General features: G+C 43.0%; 1 protein-coding gene across 1 annotated transcript in view; it reads right to left on the bottom strand.

Moving 5' to 3' along the window:
* Nucleotides 1–20932, bottom strand: part of LOC123491595 (muscle, skeletal receptor tyrosine protein kinase-like) — an 83036-nt gene extending 62104 nt beyond the window's left edge. The window contains exons 1-6 of the mRNA XM_045222750.1: nucleotides 20790–20932; nucleotides 20339–20378; nucleotides 19858–19953; nucleotides 17433–17571; nucleotides 4887–5071; nucleotides 1977–2136 (exon numbers count right to left, since the gene is read on the bottom strand). Of these exons, the coding sequence (XP_045078685.1) occupies nucleotides 1977–2136; nucleotides 4887–5071; nucleotides 17433–17571; nucleotides 19858–19953; nucleotides 20339–20378; nucleotides 20790–20932 (763 nt within the window). The remainder of the gene's footprint in view (nucleotides 1–1976; nucleotides 2137–4886; nucleotides 5072–17432; nucleotides 17572–19857; nucleotides 19954–20338; nucleotides 20379–20789) is intronic.
* Between the last annotated feature and the right edge of the window lie 2247 nt (nucleotides 20933–23179).

Genomic DNA, 23179 nt, shown 5'->3' with positions numbered 1-23179 from the left:
ATGAGCTTAGAGGGCACTATGGTGTTGAATGCTGAGCTGTAGTCAATGAATAGCATTCTCACGTAGGTGTTCCTCTTGTCCAGGTGGGAAAGGGCAGTGTGGAGTGCGATAGAGATTGCATCATCTGTGGATCTGTTGGGGCGGTATGCAAATTGGAGTGGGTCTAGGGTTTCTGGGATTATGCTGTTGATGTGTATGTAATCTCCCGAATTCAACTGTATATACAGTACCAGTCAACAGTTTGGACACACCTACTCACCTACTCATTCAAGGATTTTTCGTTAGTTTTACTATTTTCTACATTGTAGAATAATAGTGAAGACATCAACATTATGAAATAACACATATGGAATCATGTAGTAACCAACAAAGTGTTAAACAAATCAATGTATATTTTATATTTGAGATTCTTCAAAGTAGCCACCCTTTGCCTTGATGACAGCTTTTCACACTCTTGGCATTCTCTCAACCAGCTTCATGAGGTAGTTACCTGGAATGCATTTCAATTAACAGGTGTGCCTTCTTAAAAGTTAATTTGTGGAATTTCTTTCCTTTTTAATGCGTTTGAGCCAATCAGTTGTGTTGTGACAAGGTAGGGTGGTATACAGAAGATAGCCCTATTTGGTAAAAGACCAAGTCCATAGTATGGCAAGAACAGCTCAAATAAGCAAAGGGAAATTACAGTCCATCATTACTTTAAGACATGAAGGTCAGTCAATACAGAACATTTCAAGAACTTTGAACGTTTCTTAAAGTGCAGTCCCAAAAACCATCAAGTGCTAAGATGATACTGGCTCTCATGAGGACCGCCACAGGAAAGGAAGACCCAGAGTTCATTAGAGTTACCAGACTCAGAAATTACAGCCCAAATAAATGCTTCACAGAGTTCAAGTAACAGACACATCTCAACATCAACTGTTCAGAGGAAACTGTGTGAATCAGGCCTTCATGGTCGAATTGCTGCAAAGAAACCAATACTAAAGGACACCAATAAAAAGAAGAGACTTGCTTGGGCCAAGAAACACGAGCAATGGACATTAGACTGGTGGAAATTTGAGATTTTTGGTTCCAACCACTGTGTCTTTGTGAGACGCGGTGTGGGTGAACGGATGATGTCCGTATGTGTGTTTCCCAATGTAAAACATGGAGGAGGAGGTGTTATGGTGTGGGGGTGCTTTGCTGGTGTCACTGTCTGTGATTTATTTAGAATTCAAGGCACACTTAACCAGCATGGCTACCACAGCATTCTGCAGCAATACGCCATCCCATCTGGTTTGCGCTTAGTGGGACTATCCTTTGTTTTTCAACAGGACAATGACCCAACACACCTCCAGGCTGGAGAAGGAGAGTGATGGAGTGCTGCATCAGATGACCTGGCCTCCACAATCACCCGACCTCAACCCAATTGAGATTGTTTGGGATGAGTTGGAACGCAGATTGAAGGAAAAGCAACCAACAAGTGCTCAGCATATGTGGGAACTCCTTCAAGACTGTTGGAAAAGCATTCCAGGTGAAGCTGGTTGAGAGAATTCCAAGATTGCAACGCTGTCATCAAGGCAAAGGGTGGCTACTTTGAAGAATCTCAAATATAAATATTTGTTTATCACTTTTTTTGGTTACTACATGATTCCATATGTGTTATTTAATAGTTTTGATGTCTTTACTATTATTCTACAATGTAGAAAATAGTAAAAATAAAAATAAATGAGTAGGTGTGTCCAAACTTTTGACTGGTAGTGTAGATATATATAGAGAATGTGGTGATCTAACTGACTGACTACCATTATGGAGAGGGAGTACCCCTTGTCAAAAGTAGTGCACTATCTAAGGAATAGTGTTCCATTTGGGATGCACACCCAGTGACCCTGACTCGATTCCCATGGATTTGTATCTCACCTGCCTTGACTGGAGTAGAGTGATTTGCTGCCTACCTGTGGAGGTTAGAGCAGGCCACGGAGAGGTGAGTTGCTGCCTACCTTGGACGGTGACTCCGGCGCCTGATTTGGTAGATTTGGCCCCTGCACTGTGTTGGTTGGATGCCAGACAGGTGTAGCGAGCTGGTTTAGTCACTGTGGTGTGTAGTACAGACAGAATCACTTCTCCTACTAATGTCTCCTCTACAGAACCATCCAAAACCTGATGAGACGACAGATACACATCATAGGTGTGCGTGTTTGTCTGTGTGTTTGCATGTGTGTATGTGCGTGTGTGAGTGAGTGAGAGTGAGTGAGGGTGAGTGCTTACGTACAGTGGGGAGAACAAGTATTTGATACACTGCCGATATTGCAGGTTTTCCTACTTACAAAGCATGTGTAAAGTGTAAAGCTGTGAGTGTAAAGTAGTGTGAGTGTGTGGACAGGTGTCTTTATACATGTAACGAGTTCAAACAGGTGCAGTTAATACACGTAATGAGTGGAGAATAGGAGGGCTTCTTAAAGAAAAACTAACAGGTCTGTGAGAGCCGGAATTCTTACTGGTTGGTAGGAGATCAAATACTTATGTCATGCAATAAAATGCAAATTAACTACTTCAAAATCATACAATGTGATTTTCTGGATTTTTGTTTTAGATTCCGTCTCTCACAGTTGAAGTGTACCTATGATAAAAATTACAGACCTCTACATGCTTTGTAAGTAGGAAAACCTGCAAAATCGGCAGTGTATCAAATACTTGTTCTCCCCACTGTATGTGTGTGTGATACAATTAATGCCAATCTTTCAACTTTTTTTTTACATCTGATTAACCATCCACATAACCATGTTTCCATCCAGTTTTAAATCAGTTTTATAAATGCTGACAGATCATTTGTTCATTCGACATGGTGGGATATTTTTGTGTCTGTAAAATTAATTGTGTGAGAAATGGCAGTGGAAATGCCTTTATGCGCAAATATTCATATAATAACCATCATATCGAAGTGATATGTTCTGTGGTCCTCCCACTGTGACTCGGGAAAGCATGCAGTTTATTAAGCTACAGTAACCATCATATCGAAATAAACTTGAAGTCACGCGATAACACGGTGTGTTCACAGACCCCGCTGTTCCATAAGGTGTATTCCATAAGGTGTATTTGTATCTGTTTTTAAAAAATCTGATTCTACTGCTTGCATCAGTTACCTGATATGGAATAGAGTTCCATGTAGTCATGGCTCTATGTAGTACTGTGCGCCTCCCATAGTCTGTTCTGGACTTGGGGACTGCGAAGAGACCTCTGGTGGCATGTCTTGTGATGTATGCATGGGGTGTCTGAGCTGTGTGCTAGTCGTTTAAACAGACAGCGTGGTGCTTTAACATGTCAATACCTCTCACAAATACAACTAGGGATGAAGTCAAAGCTGTTAAGGGAGCCTTTTTGACCTAGACTTGGTGCTCCGGTACCGATTGCCGTGCGGTAGCAGAGAGAACAGTCTATGACTAGGGTGGCTGGAGTCTTTGACAATTTTTAGGGCCTTCATCTGACACCGCCTGGTATAGAGGTCCTGGATGGCAGGAAGCTTGGCCCCAGTGATGTACTGGGCCGTACGCACTACCCTCTGTAGTGCCTTGCGGTCAGAGGCAGAGCAGTTGCCATACCAGGCGGTGATCGTAGGGGAAGGAAGAGCGCCGCAGACACAGGTACCCTCAGGCTCCAAAGCGGCAAAACTATTCGTTGTTTGTCTCCGCTCTCCGGGCCTCTCGTTGGGAATGTAGGCTGCTTTGCGGCAGGCCGCTGTCTTTGACATGTGACCATCGTTGATTGCCATGCTCCTAAAATAAAAAACTGAAATACCTTATTTACATAAGTATTCAGACCCTTTCCTATGAGACTCGAAATTGTGCTCAGGTGCATCCTGTTTCCAATGATCATCTTTGAGATGTTTCTACAACTTGATTGGAGTCCACCTGTGGTAAATTCTATTAATTGGACATGATTTGGAAAGGCACACACCTGTCTATATAAGGTCCCACAGTTGACTGTGCATGTCAGAGCAAAAACCAAGCCATGAGGTTGAAGGAATTGACCGTAGAGCTCCGAGACAGGATGGTGTTGAGGCACAGATCTGGGGAAGGGTACCAAAAAATGTCTGCAGTATTGAAGGTCCCCAGGAACACAGAGGCCTCCATCATTCTTAAATGGAAGAAGTTTGGAACCACCAAGACTCTTCCACCCGGCCAAACTGAGCAATCGGAGGAGAAGGGCCTTGGTCAGGGAGGTGACCAAGAACCAAGTACCTGATGGTCACTGAGTTCTTCTGTGGAGATGGGAGAACCTTTTCTACAGCACTCCACCAATCAGGCCTTTATGGTAGAGTGGCAGAAGCCACTCCTCAGTAAAAAGCACATGACAGCCCACTTGCAGTTTGCCAAAAGGCATCTAAAGGACTCTCAGACCATGAGAAACAAGATTCTCTGGTCTGAATGCCAAGCGTCACATCTGGAGGAAACCTTTCACTATCCCTATGGTGAAGCATGGTGGTGGCAGCATCATGCTGTGGGATGTTTTTCAGCGGCAGAGAGACTAGTCAGGGTCGAGGGAAAGATGAACGGAGCAAAGTACAGAGAAATCCTTGTTTAAAACCTACGTCATCATGCACAAATCCATTTGGTGGAAACACACTGGTGGGAAAATGTGCATATTGTCTTTATGTGGATTTTTTAATATTCACATGAAAGTCTGTCGGCAATTGGATGGAAACCTAGCTATTGACTGAAATTGTACCTTCTGTCATCATGTGTATGTAACATACAGTATCTGTGTTTCTGCTGTTATGGATAAAAACAGGGATTTTTCTGCCATTCAAATCCTTGCAACATAAGTCCAAACAGTGTAGATTCCTACTAACTAAGTGATTCATGAGAAGCTGTTGTTGTTTCTTTTTCTGCCGTTTTTGGTGAACAAATGACAATTCTGGTCAGACCCAGCATGATAAGGACCAGGATGGTAAGGCCCAGGATGATAAGGCCCAGGATGATAAGGCCCAGGATGATAAGGCCCAGGACGATAAGGCCCAGGATGATAAGGCCCAGGATGATAAGGCCCAGGATGATAAGGCCCAGGATAGTAAGGCCCAGCATGATAAGGCCCAGGACTGTGCAACTTAGCAACATGGTAAAGGCATGACGGCCAATTCCTTCTCATGCAATACCAACTGGCCACAATGTGGCGCTATAACAAGCGATTGAAAATGCACATTTTGAAAGGTCAGCCCCTGCACCCTGTGTGACCTAGAGTTAAGACATGTTGTCCATAGGTTCCTCTCCTCACAATGAACATATTTTCATTTTCAAGTCCACCTTGATGGATTTTCCGCCATTTAGAACACTACTCCTCTGGCACCGATTGACCGATCTGCACAAAACATGACATGTAGCATATATGGACCAAGGTCTCTCAACACAATATTTCCCAGACTAGTAACAATAATAACATGGCCGCTATTGACCAATGAACATTTATGTGGGTGTGGTCTCGCAGATAAATGCATACAAATCAGACAAGGATGTTCACATGGTACACATGTTCCAAACACTGTGAACACTCAACATAGCTAAGCACATTTCGTTTGACCGCACGGTGGAGCTATAACATGATCTGTTTGACTCAGAGCGATGAAAAATGCTCAGGGATATTAGTCTAGCAAAGTTGTAAAGGTTCAGTTCAGTGCATGGTGGTGCTGTTTACAGGAAAATCATTTAACGCAAGCTCATTGGCTTGTAGCGGCCATGATGTTTGAGGTAGAGTCTTGGAAAATACTGTGTTTGAAGACGTCTTGGTTATATATGTGACGTTGCACAAGCAACACAACAGATATTGCGATGAAAGAGATGCAGAACTTAGCGCTCACACGGTCACACTGAGCATGTGCAGGAATTCCCTTCATGCAGTTAAAATGTGATAGATACACGACCAAAACAGCGGAGAAGTTCAGCCTCACGCTTCTGAACTCTTTGTTGCGGAAACTGACCCATTCAGCGGTTAACTTTCTCACATTCAATCACATCGCTGAGTCTACAACAAGTTAGTTAAATTGTTTGGTGTTTTTGCAAGTGGTTTTATCTAGGTCATTTGATTGCTCCTAGTGACTTTGACAGTGCCACAACTTGAGCTCAATTGGTTAGGTGGTAGCTACATAACTTAATCTTAGCTGGCTAGCTAGCTACATTTAGACATAAGTAGTAATGTTAGCTGGCTAGCTAGCTACATTTAGACATAAGTAGTAATGTTAGCTGGCTAGCTAGCTACATTTAGACATAAGTAGTAATGTTAGCTGCCTAACGTTACTACACGTTGCTTGGGCCTACAGTCTGCATTAAGTGTATTTGCAACAGACCACCAAACTTCATGTAGGCATAGGGCGCAAATCAAATTGAGGTTCAGAAACGAGTGTACACTTCATGAGATCCCATGAGCTCATGTTTTGCAACATTTCTATAGGCTATGCAACTGCGTAAGAAAACAGAGTGATGGCCTCTATTAAAAAGAGGAGGATCCCATCAGCTTTCTATAGGCTAGGCCTACTTTATTTATTTCTCCTTTCCTAATATTAGGCACATTGCTTCTCTTTACAACAGGAGTATAGCCTACCTGGCTGGCATGAAAATTAACCATGGGTAAAGTGTCCTCCAATCGCTATTGAATTGTATAGATGAGATGTATTTTTTCCCCCTGCCCCTATTTCGAGACAGGTGATTGATAACGGTCCATTTGAAATCAAAACACATTTCACACATACCGTTGAAGTTGGAAGTTTACATACACTTAGGTTGGGTCATTAAAACTCGTTTATCAACCACTCCACAAATTTCTTGTTAACAAACTATAGTTTTGGCAAGTCGTTTAGGACATGTACTTTGTGCATGACACAAGTAATTTTTCCAACAATTGTTTACAGACAGATTATTTCACTTATAATTCACTGTATCACAATTCCAGTGGGTCAGAAGTTTACATACACTAAGTTGACTGTGCCTTTAAATAGCTTAGAAAATTCCAGAAAATGATGTCATGGCTTTAGAAGCTTCTGATAGGCTAATTGACATCATTTGAGTCAATTGGAGGTGTACCTGTGGATGTATTTCAAGGCCTACCTTCAAACTCAGTGCCTCTTTGCTTGACATCATAGGAAAATCAAAAGAAATCAGCCACGACCTCAGAAATAAAATGGTAGACCTCCACAAGTCTGGTTCATCCTTGGGAGCTTTTTCCAAACACCTGAAGGTACCACGTTCATCTGTACAAACAATAGTATGCAAGCATAAACACCATGGGACCACGCAGCCGTCATACCGCTCAGGAAGGAGACGCGTTCTGTCTCCTAGAGATAAACGTACTTTGGTGCGAAAAGTGCAAATCAATCCCAGAACAACAGCAAAGGACCTTGTGAAGATGCTGGAGGAAACAGGTACAAAAGTAAAACGAGTCCTATATCGACATAACCTGAAAGGCCACTCAGCAAGGAAGAAGCCACTGCTCCAAAACCGCCATAAAAAAGCCAAACTACGGTTTGCAAATGCACATGCGGACAAAGATCGTACTTTTTGGAGAAATGTCTTCTGGTCTGATTAAACAAAAATAGAACTGTTTGGCCATAATGACCATCGTTATGTTTGGAGGAAAAAGGGGGTATCTTGCAAGTCGAAGAACACCATCCCAATCGTGAAGCACAGGGGTGGCAGCATCATGCTGTGTGGGTGCTTTGCTGCAGGAAGGACTGGTGCACTTCACAAAATAGATGGCATCATGAGGAAGGAAAATTATGTGGATATATTGAAGCAACATCTCAAGACATCAGTCAGGAAGTTAAAGCTTGGTAGCAAATAGGCCTTCCAAATGGACAATGACCCCAAGCATACTTCCAAAGTTGTGGCAAAAGGGCTCAAGGACAACAAAGTCAAGGATTGGATTGGCCATCACAAAGCCTTGACCTCAATCCTTTAGAATGTGTGGGTTTCCACTGCAGTAAAAGGTTACAACTGCAAAGATTTCTCAGCTCCATGTAGAATAGCAGGAAATTGGCTGAAAAATGAAAAATTGATCTACACAGCCAAGATGGGGGTCTCTAAAATGTGTCTAAAATTCAGCCGGGCAGACCGCGTCCACTGCCACGCCCCCTGCCACGCCCCATGCCACGCCCACCACCTAAGCCCCTTTAGATCCAGAAAAAACAGTGGTTCTGCTTACTATGGTATGGATAAAAACAGTTTTTGTGAGAACGCAGTACCCTCTCTGTGATATCAATCAGTCAGAATGCTGAGTTCAAACATCTATATTTGACATTTCGCTCACACGGCTGCTTTTAGACCTAGAGGTTCATCCGGCTAAAGAAAATGAATGAGTGTTTTACCAGCCAAAATCCCTGTGTCCCACAGAGTCATTTTAATCACTACACCCATACCCTAGACCAAGCCACAGAGTCACAGCATGTCCTTACAGCCTGCCTTCATCCCAAATAGCACCCTCTTCCTTACAGGCCTCTTCTCAAAATGAAGGGAATCGGGTGCCATTTCAAAATCAAATCATGTCAAATTTATTGGTCACCTACACATGGTTAGCAGATGTTATTGCGAGTGTAGCGAAATGTTTGTGCTTCTAGTTCCGACAGTGCAGCAATATCTAGCAAGTAATATCTAACAGTTCCACAACAAATATCTAATACACACAAATCTAAGTAAAGGAATGGAATAAGAATATATAAATATATAGATGAGCAATGTCATTTGAGACAGCTTCCTAGACACAGACCCAAACCTAGCCATGGTAACAGCATGTCTTTATGCCTGGCTAACCCTGTCAATCAACTAGCAGAGAGGAGCTGCTAAGATTAGCTTTATCCATAGATGAAACATGGACTTACTTCATCCATAGCTGAAACATGGACTGACTCGATCCATAGCTGAAACATGGACTGACTCTCACCATAGATGAAACATGGACTGACTATCCATAACTTAAACATGGACTGACTCTATCCACAGCTGAAACATGGACTGACTTTATCCATAGCTGAAACATGGACTGACTCTATCCATAGCTGAAACATGGACTGACTTTATACATAGCTGAAACATGGACTTACTCTATCCATAGCTGAAACATGGACTGACTTTCTCCATAGCTGAAACATGGACTGACTCTACCCATAGCTGAAACATGGACTGACTCTACCCATAGCTGAAACATGGACTGACTCTATCCATAGCTGAAACATGGACTGACTCTATCTGTAGCTGAAACATGGACTGACTCTATCCATAGCTGAAACATGGACTGACTCTATCTGTAGCTGAAACATGGACTGACTCTATCCATAGATGAAACATGGACTGACTCTACCCATAGCTGAAACATGGACTGACTCTACCCATAGCTGAAACATGGACTGACTCTATCCATAGCTGAAACATGGACTGACTCTATCTGTAGCTGAAACATGGACTGACTCTATCCATAGCTGAAACATGGACTGACTCTATCTGTAGCTGAAACATGGACTGACTCTATCCATAGATGAAACATGGACTGACTCTGTCCATAGCTGAAACATGGACTGACTCTATCCAGAGTTAATATATGGACTGATTTTTACCATAGCTGAAACATGGACTGACTCCATCCGTAGCTGAAACATGGACTGACTTGATCCATAGCTGAAACATGGATTGACTCCATCCATAGCTCAAACATGGACTGACTTGATCCATAGCTGAAACATGGACTGACTCTATACATAGCTGAAACATGGACTGACTCTATCCATAGCTGAAACATGGACTGACTATCCATAAGTGAAACATGGACTAAGTCTATCCATAGCTGAAACATGGACTGACTCTATCCTTAATTGAAACATGGACTGACTATCCATAGCTGAAACATGGACTGACTATCCATAACTGAAACATGGACTGAGTCTATCCATAGCTGAAACATGGACTAACTCTATCCATAGCTAAAACATGGACTGACTTGATCCATAGCTGAAACATGGATTGACTCTATCCATATCTCAAATATGGACTGACTACCCGTAACTGAAACATGGACTGACTCTATCCATAGCTGAAACTTTGACTGACTCTATCCATAGCTGAAACATGGACTGACTCTATCCATAGCTGAAACATGGACTGACGCTATCCATAATTGAAACATGGACTGACTATCCATAGCTGAAACATGGACTTAATCCATAGCTGAAACATGGACTGACTCTATCCATAATTGAAACATGGACTGACTCTATCCATAGCTGAAACATGGACTGACTCAATACATAGCTGAAACATGGACTGACTATCCATAACCGAAACATGGACTGACTCTATACATAGCTGAAACATGGACTGACTCTATCCATTGCTGAAACATGGACCGACTCTATCCATAGCTGAAACATGGACTTACTCTAAATTATAGGTACTTAAAAACGTATTTATCGGGTATGCCAAAATCTGTTATTATCTGTTGGAACGATTTAAGAGTGTCCTGAGTAAATAAAGGCGTATGGTCAGCAATACCATTCGTCTTCCAGTCCAGAAGTCCAATACTCCTTATTGGGAGGGAAAGTCAGGGTTAAGGGCAATAGGTGACCATGGTGACATATGGTCAGGAATCTGCAAGTAACTCCTTGCATCTTTCCAAGCTAAGCTTATGTACTGTAAAATTGTCAGATAATGATATTTTCATAGCTATTAATAAATGGTAAGGAATATATTGCTCCTGGATAACATGCTATTGATTCCATCCCAAAGTGAGTCTAGGCACCAACTCATCATGTGATCAGACCAGTACTGTAGTTTCAGATTTCACAGAGAGATCCCTCCTAAATCCTTAGGCTTAATTAGTTTGTTACATTTGGTTCTAGATTTCTTATTGTTCCAGATATACTGTAAAAAAGGACTGATGGCAGGGGATATTTTGGAATACATAATTTAGTAGAGGAAGGATATTCATACTGACCACATTAATCCTGCCAGAAAGAGCATCATCAGCAAATAATGAAGTTCTATGCTCTTCGTCACCCACAGAGATGCCCCTGATGTTATTTTGTAGACCTTCTTGCCTCAGCCAGTGGTTCTATGACTAGCGAGAACAGAGCAGGAGATAAAGGACAGCCTTGACGACAGCCCCTACCGATAGGAAATATTTCTGATTGGTCAGAATAAAGTAACTTTACTAAATTAATAAAATGGTCACCCAGATGAACTTTTTCTAAGACAGCGAACAAGAATTTCCACTCAACTCTATCAAAGGCCTTTTCGTTATTGAGAGAGACAATGCATGCAGGGTCTTTAATTCTGCCAAACTGGTTTATGATATTCAAAGCGCGTCTCACATTGTCCGTTCCAAATCTGGATTTGACAAAGCCAGTCTGATCAGGTTTAATGAGGTCTGGAAGTCGGACCTCCAACCTGCGAGCAAGTGTCTTAGTGACTATTTTAACATCAACTCCTAGCAAACTGATAGGACTAAACGAAGAGCAGTTTTAATTGGTTTTTGTCCTTTTTTTAGTATCAGGCTAATGGATGCAGTTTTCCAGGACTCTGGTTTTATGTCTCTTTCGAAAATATCATTTAGAGCAGGCATGAAGATAGGGCATATTATAGGCCAGAACTTCTTGTAGAACTCTGCTGAGAAGCCGTCTAGGCAGGGTGCCTTGCCAGAAGGCATTGCTTGAATAGCTCCCCAAACCTCTTCAGGAGTAAAGGGAGCATTTAGTCTATTTCTATGCTCATCTGATATAGTGGGCAAGGTGATCTTATTGAGATATTTTGTAATTTCGTCATTCGATCTTGTATATTGCGAAGTATAAAGAGATTTATAGAAGTCGGAAAACATATTATTGATAAGCAATGGATCATAAAAAGTGGAGCCGTCTGCCATCCTTATAGACTTAATGGATCTTTCATTCTGTTCTTTTTGAAGTTGGTGTGCAAGTAGACGTCTCGGACGGTTACCGAACTCAGAATATTTTTGCTTGGTAAAAAAACAACCGTTTTTTGACAAGCTTTGTATGCTCTAAATTGAGTTTGGCTCTAGCACAAGCTAGTGAATTCCAGTTCGCCTGGGTTGGTTGTTGTTTATGAAACATTTCTAAATGCTTTACTTCAGCCTCCAATCTTTACCTCTTTTCCATTCTAAGCTTCTTGATCAAAGAGGTTTGGGAAATGATACAACCCCTTATGGTTGCTTTAGCAGCATCCCAGATAGTTGCAGCTGAGACAGGAGAGAGTTTATTGTCGAGCCAGTAATGTGATCATTTATATTTTATCACAGAGCAGAATCCTTCATTGTTAAGCAGAGACGAATTAAGTCTCCAATATCTCGTTTTGGGGATTGTTTTGCCAATTTCAATACATATATATACACTGGGACATATTCAGAAATGACTAGGGAACCAATAGCACATCAATGTACAACATGCATGTAAGGGCATAAAAAATAGTCCAATCTAGAATATGAATTATGAGGTCTAGAGTAGAAAGTATACTCTCTGACATTAGGATTAAGCTCTCTCCACACGTCTACTAAACCAGATGAATCACAAATGCTTCTAAGAGTATTTGAGGCTCTATGATTCGAGACTGGAGCAGTTGATGATTGATCCAGTTTACCCAAAGTACAGTTAAAATCTCCTGCTATAAACCCAAGTCCCTTGCAGTGATATAATCATGTCAGACATACATTTGGGGGAGTCTGTGTTCTGGCCATATACAGTACATTTAGTATAGTAATATGTTGGTATTTGGTATTTTATCAGGATCCCCATTAGCTGTTGCAAAAGCAGCAGATACTCTTCTTGGGGTCCACACAAAACATGAAACATGACATAATACAGAACATTAATAGACAAGAACAGCTCAAGGACAGAACTACAACAATTAAAAAATACATTAAAAAAGGCACACGTAGCCTACATATCAATACAGGCCCTGTGTAGCTCAGTTGGTAGAGCATGGCATTTGCAACGCCAGGGTTGTGGGTTCGATTCCCACGGGGGGGCCAGTATGAAAAAATGTATGCACTCACTAACTGTAAGTCGCTCTGGATAAGAGCGTCTGCTAAATGACAAAAATGTAAGACACACAAACTATCTAGGTACAATACGGGAGAGGCGTTGTGAGGTGTTGCTTTATCTGTTTTTTGAAACTAGGTTTGCTGTTCATTTGAGCAATATGAGATGGAATGGAGTTCCATGCAATAATGGTTCTATATAATACTGTACGCTTTCTTGAATTTGTTCTGGATTTGGGGACTGTGAAAAGACCCCTGGTGGTATGTCTGGTGGGGTAAGTGTATGTGTCAGAGCTGTGTGTAAATTGACTATGCAAACAATTTGGGATTTTCAACACATTAATATTTATTCTAAAAAGAAGAAGTGATGCAGTCAGTCTCTCCTCAACTCTTAAACAAGAGAGACTGGCCGCTCTGTTCTGGGCCAGCTGCAGCTTAACTAGGTTTTTCCTTGCAGCACTCGACCACACAACTGAACAATAATCAAGATAAGACAAAACTAGAGCCTGCAGGACTTGCTTTTTGGAAGGTTTTGTCAAAAAAGCAGAGCATTTCTTTATTACCGACAGACCTCTCCCCATCTTTACAACCATTGAATCTATTATTATTATATAATAATAATATAAAAATAATATTATGCCATTTAGCAGACGCTTTTATCAAAAGAGACATACAGTCATGCGTGCATACATAAAAAATGTTTTGTGTATGGGTGGTCCCGGGGATTGAACCCACTACCTTAGCGTTACAAGCACCGTGCTCTACTAGCTGAGCTAAAGAGGACCACATGTTTTGACCATGACAGTTTACAATCTAAGGTAACACCAAGTAATTTAGTCTCCTCAACTTGTTCAACAGCCACACCATTCATTACCAGATTCAGCTGAGGTCTAGAACTGTCAGTGCATTACATGTTGAGTGCCCTTCCCTATAAGCATGCTGAAAGTCTGTTGTTAATTTGTTTACAGAGAAATAGCATTGTATTTGGTCAAACACCATTTTTTCCAACAGTTTGCTAGAGCTGGCAGCAAGTTTATAGAGCAGACATATAAGCTTGCTGTTAGAACCATTAAATGCTGCTTTACCACTCTTGGGTAGCAGAATTACTTTGGCTTCCCTCCAGGCCTGAGGACAAAGACTTTCCTCTAGGCTCAGATTAAAGATATGACAGATAGGAGTGGCTATAGAGTCAGCTACCATCCTCAGTAGCTTTCCATGTAAGTTGTCAATGCCAGGAGATTTTTCATTGTTGATCGTTAACAATATTTTTCCACCTCTCCCACACTAACTTTACAAAATTCTAACTTGCAATGCTTTTCTTTCATTATTTGTTTTTCTATGCATGAATACGATTGCTCACTGTTCATTGTTGGCATTTCCTGCCTAAGTTTGCACTTTGCCAATGAAGTAATAATTAACATAATTGGCCACATCAAATGGTTTTTTGATGAATAAGCCATCTGATTCACTGAAAGATGGATTTGAATTTGTCTTTCTGCCCATAAACAATTTCATTTAAAGTACTCCAAAGTATTTTTTCCATCATTCTTTATATCATTGATCTTGGCTTCATAATACAGTTTCTTCTTCTTCTTTTTTTTGAGTTTAGTCACGGTCTTAACGACCGTTCCACAGGTGTATGTTCATTAATTGCTTATGGTTCATTGAACAAGCATTGGAAACAGTGTTTAAACCCTTTACAATGAAGATCTGTGAAGTTATTTGGATTTTTACAAATTATCCTTGAAAGACAGGGTCCTGAAAAAGGGACGTTTCTTTTTTTGCTGAGTTTATCTATATGGACACTCAATTACCACGGTACAGCTATATGGACACTCAATCATCATGGTACTTCTTAATGGTAAGTTTACAAACATATGATCAAAACTTGTATCTCATTGTGGTAAGTGGTGAAATAAGTATAGCTAGTTATATGAAATGGATTGGATTCCATTTACATTTTAGTCATTTAGCAGATGCGCTTACATTAGTAATTAGGATTAAGTGCCTTGCTCAATGGAACATCTACAGATTTTTCATCTATTTGGCTCAGGGATTTAAACCGGTGACCTTTCAGTTACTTAACCGCTAGGCTACCTGCCGGATTAGCAGACAATGAGAAAAGACAATCAGTTTTTAACCTGTTTAAAAGAGAAGGAATATAATATCTACTGTTTACAGGAAACTCATTCTATATCTTTAGATGAAGATGTGTGGAAAAAGGACTGGGGGGGGGGGAATTTTTTTTCTCCCATGGGCAAAGAAACTCAAAAGGTGTTATGATATTAGTCAACAATTCGAATGTGCAAATTGTCAAAACAGATTCGCAAGGAAGGTGGATCCTATTGGACCAATAGCAGATTTCGCTCATTAAGTCACATTACAAACTATCACCTTCATGCACTTAAGGAAATCATGAATATTATGGACATGTTGGAACTATATAGTGGATATATGGAGGCTTAAATATCCTGACCTAGTGAAATATACATGGAGGCTTCATCAAGCTAATCCTCTTGACTACTTTCTTATGTCATTCTCGCTGGCACCAAAAGTTTAAAAAGTGTTGATAGGGAACAGAATGCGGTCGGACCATCAAATAATTGGCATACACATTACTCTTACTGAATTTCCACATGGGCGAGGAACCTGTGGATGTATTTCAAGGCCTACCTTCAAACTCAGTGCCTCTTTGCTTGACATCATGGGAAAATATAAAAGAAATCAGCCAAGACCTCAGAAAACAAATTGTAGACCTCCCCAAGTCTGGTTCATCCTTGGGGGCAATTTCCAAACACCTGAAGGTACCACGTTCATCTGTACAAACAATAGTACGCAAGTATAAACACCATGGTACCACGCAGCCGTCATACCGCTCAGGAAGGAGACGGGTTCTGTCTCCTAGAGATGAACGTACTTTGGTGCGAAAAGTGCAAATAAATCCCAGAACAACAGCAAAGGACCTTGTGAAGATGCTGGAGGAAACAGGTACAAAAATATCTATATCCACAGTAAAACGAGTCCTATATCGACATAACCTGAAAGTCAGGTCAGCAAGGAAGAAGCCACTGCTCCAAAACTGCCATATGTTAGGCCTACTGCTGCTAGGTAGCTCTCTCTCTGCTCTCCCCCTCCCCTCTGTCTGTCCTTGATTGCAGGAGTGAAGTCTGGTGTGCGGGAGTCAGGGTTCCAGCTGCAGCTCATTCACCATAATCACCTCAGCCTTAAAGACCCGGTCAAACTTTCCACTCATCGTCAGATCATAGTCAAGACGACCATGTTAGTCTCGCTGCTGACTCAACCTGCTTGTTTTCGCTCTTTGTGTTTTTGGCCTGTTCTATTTACATTTCTCCTGTGCCACAGATTATTGGAACCTGACTCCTGCCTCCGCTTCACTCCTGCCACCACCATCCTGCTTTCCACTACTGGACCTCCCTTTTGGACTCTCCACGGACACTAGGACGTTACGCTACCACTCCTGCTCAGAACCTGGATCTGTTACCCCTCCCTGTAAACCTGGACTTGCTCTTCCCCTATTTGTGGAAACCTGGACAATTTTACTTTGTAATAAACCTGCTAAACCTCCTCTGGCTCGGTGTAGTGGTCTGCATGTGGGTTCATATCCAGTTAAATCGTGACACCATAAAAAGCCAGACTACGGTTTGCAACTGCATATAGGGACAAAGATAGTACTTTTTGGTGTCCACATCACCAACAAACTATCATGGTCCAAACACACCAAGACAGTCGTGAAGAGGGCACGAAACAAAGCCTATTCCCCCTCAGAAGACTGAAAAGATTTGGCATGGGTCCTCGGATCCTCAAAAAATTCTACAGCTGCACCATCGAGAGCATCCTGACTGGTTGCATCACCGCCTGGTATGGCAACTGCTCGGCCTCTGACCGCAAGGCACTACAGAGGGTGACTGGTGACTGGTTTGGAGAAAGACTTACCCTGTACTTCTAAGGTGACTGGTTTAGATGAGTACTTACCCTGTACTTCTATGGTGACTGGTTTGGAGAAAGACTTACCCTGTACTTCTATGGTGACTGGCTTGGAGAAAGACTTACCCTGTACTTCTATGGTGACTGGTTTGGAGAAAGACTTACCCTGTACTTCTATGCAGACTCGTATGGAGAAAGACTTACCCTGTGGTTCTATGGTGACTGGTTTGGAGAAGGCTCTAGGACTTACCCTGTACTTCTATGGAGACTGGTTAGTAGGAGGCCTTACCCTGTATATCTATGGAGACTGGTATGGAGAAAGACTTACCCTGTATTTCTATGGTGACTGGCTTGGAGAAAGACTTACCCTGTACTTCTATGGTGACTGGTTTGGAGAAAGACTTACCCTGTACTTCTATGGAGACTGGTTTGGAGAAGGCTCTAGGACTTACCCTGTACTTCTATGCAGACTGGTTTGGAGAAAGACTTACCCTGTATTTCTATGGAGACTGGTTTGGAGAAGGCCTTACCCTGTACTTCTATGGAGACTGGTTTGGAGGAGGCGATCCCGAAGCTGTTCTTGGCCACACAGCGGTACTGCCCCGCGTCTTCCTTCTTGATGTTATGAATCTTACATTTTACATTTACATTTTAGTCATTTAGCAGACGCTCTTATCCAGAGCGACTTACAGGAGCAATTAGGGTTAAGTGCCTTGCTCAAGGGCACATTTACGTCATTTAGCAGACGCTCTTATCCAGAGCGACTCACAAATTGGTGCGTTCACCCTATAGCCAGTGGGATAACCACTTTACAATTTTTTTTTGGGGGGGGTAGAAGGATTACTTTATCCTATCCCAGGTATTCCTTAAAGAGGTGGGGTTTCAAATGTCTCCGGAAGGTGGTGAGTGACTCCGCTGTCCTGGCATCGTGAGGGAGCTTGTTCCACCATTGGGGTGCCAGAGCAGCGAACAGTTTTGACTGGGCTGAGCGGGAACTATGCTTCCGCAGAGGAAGGGGAGCCAGCAGGCCAGAGGTGGATGAACGCAATGCCCTCGTTTGGGTGTAGGGACTGATCAGAGCCCGAAGGTACAGAGGTGCCGTTCCCCTCACTGCTCCATAGGCAAGCACCATGGTCTTGTAGCGGATGCGAGCTTCAACTGGAAGCCAGTGGAGTGTGCGGAGGAGGGGGGTGACGTGAGAGAACTTGGGAAGGTTGAACACCAGACGGGCTGCGGCATTCTGGATGAGTTGTAGGGGTTTAATGGCACAGGCAGGGAGGCCAGCCAACAGCGAGTTGCAGTAGTCCAGACGGGAGATGACAAGTGCCTGGATTAGGACCTGTGCCGCTTCCTGTGTAAGGCAGGGTCGTACTCTCCGAATGTTGTAGAGCATGAACCTGCAAGAGCGGGTCACCGCCTTGATGTTGGCGGAGAACGACAGGGTGTTGTCCAGGGTCACGCCTAGGCTCTTCGCACTCTGGGAGGAGGACACAGCGGAGTTGTCAATCTTCAGAGCCCCATAATCCAGAATGGTGATCCGATCACTCACCTGTTCAGAGTATTGTTTAGTATTTTTTGTATTTGTATTTCTTATTATAATTGCATTTTAAAGATACAATCCACCTGCAGTGAAGCCGCTCAACTATCCAAGACCCCTCCCCCCTTCGGAAAAGCACCAGAACAAAGAGACCAGAACAAAGAGACCAGAACAAAGAGACCAGAACAAAGAGACCAGAACAAAGAGACCAGAACAAAGGAAAACAACATAAGAACAACAATTAAAACCCATCAAAGACCAATTCAATTAAAACAGCAGAGACCAACTGTGTGTTTGAGTGCATGTGTGGCACTATTTGCATGCTTGTGTGTGCGCGTGCGTTTTGAATGCGAGTGCGAATGTACACGCGTGTTAGTGCTTGCGAGCGCTTGCGTGGCGTCAGCCTCAGGCAGACAGGCATTAGGTATACTGTAACAGCCTTCCTTTTTTGGTGTCATTTTTACATTTAGTTTTTTTTGTATATTTGTGTTTAACATCATTTTACCCCTCACTCAGCATCTTCCCTCCCAGTCATCTCCAGTCCCAACCCTCAGCTTCCCTCAGCCCATCCCACCTACAGTGCATTTGAAAAGTATTCAGACCCCCTGACTTAAAAATATATCAATTAAACAGAGATTATACAAAATTAAGAGGTACCTGTATAAGAGCATTATCTTTGATCGAGGAGATGTAAATGTAAAATGAGATGTCTGGTTTGGGGTTTCCTAACATGACACAGGGCAACACGGCCTTGGACTCAATCAGTAGCATCATGTTGGTGGGTTGTCTTTTTTATCTGAGGCTCTGGAAGTAGATCATAGTTGATGATGAAACATTGTGGTATCATTGCAGAGTATCCTTCTCCCTGATTCTGTTTGGAATAAATCCATCTGAGGCACTGGAGGCAGCTCAGTTCATTGGCATAACATCAGCCTTCTGAGGCACTGGAGACAGCTCAGTTCATTGGCATAACATCAGCCTTCTGAGGCACTGGAGACAGCTCAGTTCATTGGCATAACATCAGCCTTCTGAGGCACTGGAGACAGCTCAGTTCATTGGCATAACATCAGCCTTCTGAGGCACTGGAGACAGCTCAGTTCATTGGCATAACATCAGCCAACTTTACATATTGGAGTGTTCACACCAGCGTGATTAACAAGGACAATCAATACTGAGCTGTTAAACATACTTCAAACTCATGATCTTTGCTCTATTCTCACCTAGAAAAGTGATCAGAAATATCCGAGACTGATTTGGACTGTAAACTATGGGCCATGTAGAGTGAACCAGAACAGGCTGTGTCCCTGATGGTATCCTATTCCCTGGTCTAAAGTAGTGTGCTAAATAGGACACAACCTGTTTGGATCTCGTGGAACAACAGCTCCGCAGCTCTTGGCCGGCTCGCCGATGCCGTTGTTAGCAACACAGCAGTACTCCCCCTTATCAGACTCCATGACGTTGGGGATCAGCAACACCTGGCCGTTCTCCCTGGTGAGGAAAGCACTCCATGACGTTGGGGATCAGCAACACCTGGCCGTTCTCCCTGGTGAGGAAAGCACTCCATGACGTTGGGGATCAGCAACACCTGGCCATTCTCCCTGGTGAGGAAAGCACTCCATGACGTTGGGGATCAGCAACACCTGGCCGTTCTCCCTGGTGAGGAAAGCACTCCATGACGTTGGGGATCAGCAACACCTGGTCGTTCTCCCTGGTGAGGAAAGCACTCCATGACGTTGGGGATCAGCAACACCTGGCCGTTCTCCCTGGTGAGGAAAGCACTCCATGACGTTGGGGATCAGCAACACCTGGCCGTTCTCCCTGGTGAGGAAAGCACTCCATGACGTTGGGGATCAGCAACACCTGGCCGTTCTCCCTGGTGAGGTAGCGGGAGTCATAGTGACTGTAGAACACAGGAGGTTGGTGACACCTTAATTGGGGGAGACGAGCTCGTGGTAATGGTTGGAGCAGAATTAGTGGAATGGCATCAAACACATCAGACACATGGTTTCCAGGTGTTTGATTCGATTCGCTCCGTTCCCGACATTATTATGAGCCGTCCTCCCCTCAGCAGCCTCCACTGCTGTAGAACATTAATCATAGTTAGTAGAATGATATGATCTGTTTAGAATAGGAAACAGAGACGTGGAGCTGTGACCTCCTGGTGGAATATTTGGCACAGTATCATGACCATCCCTCCTCCACTGATTTGATGCGTCCCAGACACAGCAGTTATCATATTTGTTGGCATGCTGCATACAGCAGTCAGGGTTTGTATGTGGTGTTGCAAGCTAATAGGTCAAGAGGGGTCGGCGGGTGGTTGTTCCGTGTCCACGTGATGTCAGCTGGTGGTCGGGAGTCGACTTCACAGAAGAATGTGGCATTGTGATCTAACAGGATGTCCTCTGTCTCCAACAGAGTGCTGATGTGAGGAGCTGGGGATAGGAGACATGACATGACATTACTCTGTCTCCAACAGAGTGCTGATGTGAGGAGCTGTGGAGTACTTACTATAGAATCTGCAGAAACTGTAGTATATGTTAGGCCTACTGCTGCTAGGTAGCTCTCTCTCTGCTCTCCCCCTCCCCTCTGTCTGTCCTTGATTGCAGGAGTGAAGTCTGGTGTGCGGGAGTCAGGGTTCCAGCTGCAGCTCATTCACCATAATCACCTCAGCCTTTAAGACCCGGTCAAACTTACCACTCATCGTCAGATCATAGTCAAGACGACCATGTTAGTCTCGCTGCCGACTCAACCTGTTTGTTTTCGCTCTTTGTGTTTTTGGCCTGTTCTATTTACTTTTCTCCTGTGCCACAGATTATTGGAACCTGACTCCTGCCTCCGCTTCACTCCTGCCACCACCATCCTGCTTTCCACTACCGGACCTCCCTTTTGGACTCACCACGGACACTAGGACATTACGGTACCACACCTGCCCTGACCTGGATCTGTTACCCTCCCTGTAACCTGGACTTGCTCTTTCCCTATTATTGGAAACCTGGACTAATTGAACATTGTAAATAAACCTGTTAAACCTTCTCTGGCTTGGTGTAGTTGTCTGCATTTGGGTTCAAATCCAGTTAAATCATGACAGTATACTGTTGAATACCATACAGCAGAATATTATACTATGTGTACATTGTCCCAGGAGCGTTGGAAGTTATAATGTAAGTAACCTAAACTATGTCCCTCTAAGTCCTCTGAATGCATCTGATGATCCGATAGCTATTGTACAGTGGCTTGTGAAAGTATTCACCCCCCTTGGCATTTTTCCTATTTTGTTGCCTTACAACCTGGAATAAAATAGATTTTTTGGGGGGTTATATCATTTGATTTACAAAACATGCCTACCACTTTGAAGATGCAAAAAAACAGAAAATTTGCTTGTGCATAATTATTCACGCCCCCAAAGTCAATACTTTGTAGAGCCACCTTTTGCAGCAATTACAGCTGCAAGTCTCTTGGGGTATGTCTCTATAATCTTGGCACATCTAGCCACTGGGATTTTGGCCCATTCTTCAAGGCAAAACTGCTCCAGCTCCTTTAAGATGGATGGATTCCGCTGGTGTACAGCAATCTTTAAGTCATACCACAGATTCTCAATTGGATTGAGGTCTGCGCTTTGACTAGGCAAGACATTTAAATGTTTCCCCATAAACCACTTGAGTGTTGCTTTGGCAGTATGCTTACGGTCATTGTTCTGTTGGAAGGCGAACCTCTGTCCCAGTCTCAAATCTCTGGAAGAATGAAACAGGTTTCCCTCAAGAATTTCCCTGTATTTAGCGCCATCCATCATTCCTTCAATTCTGACCAGTTTCCCAGTCCCTGCCGATGAAAAACATACCCACAGCATAATGCTGCCACCACCATGCTTCACTGTGGGGATGGGTTCTCGGGGGTGATGAGGTGTTGGGTTTGCGCCAGACATAGCGTTTTCCTTGATGGCCAAAAAGCTCAATTTTAGTCTTATCTGACCAGAGTACCTTCTTCCATATGTTTGGGGAGGCTCCCACATGCCTTTTGGCGAACACCAAACTTGTTTGCTTATTTTTTTCTTTAAGCAATGGCTTTTTTCTGGCCACTCTTCTTTAAAGCCCAGCTCTGTGGAGTGTACAACTTAAAGTGGTCCTATGGACAGATACTCCAATCTCCACTGTGGAGCTTTGCAGCTCCTTGCCTATCTTTTGTTTCTTTGTTGCCTCTGATTAATGGCCTCCTTGCCTGGTCCGTGAGTTTTGGTGGGCGGCCCTCTATTGGCAGTTTTGTTGTGGTGCCATATTCTTTCCATTTTGGATTTAATGGTGCTCCGTGGGATGTTTCTGATATTTTTTTATAACCCAGCCCTGATCTGTACTTTTTGTCCATTTTTTGTCCCTGACCTGTTTGGAGAGCACCTTGGTCTTCATGGTGCCGCTTGCTTGGTGGTGCCCCTTGTTTAGTGGTGTTGCAGACTCTGGGGACTTTTAGAACAGGTGTATGTATACTGAGATCATGTGACACTTAGATTGCACACAGGTGGACTTTATTTAACTAATTATGTGACTTCTGAAGGTAATTGGTTGCACCAGATGTTATTTAGGGGCTTCATAGCGAAGGGGGTGAATACATATGTACGCACCACTTTTCCGTTATTTATTTTTTATAATTCTTTGAAACAAGTTATTTTTTTCATTCCACTTCTTCACCAATATGTCCATTACATGAAAT

The sequence above is a fragment of the Coregonus clupeaformis genome, chromosome 9 (genome assembly GCF_020615455.1).
Source record: "Coregonus clupeaformis isolate EN_2021a chromosome 9, ASM2061545v1, whole genome shotgun sequence".
Taxonomy (NCBI): Eukaryota; Metazoa; Chordata; class Actinopteri; order Salmoniformes; family Salmonidae; genus Coregonus; species Coregonus clupeaformis.
This window is presented reverse-complemented; position numbering and strand designations above follow the sequence as displayed.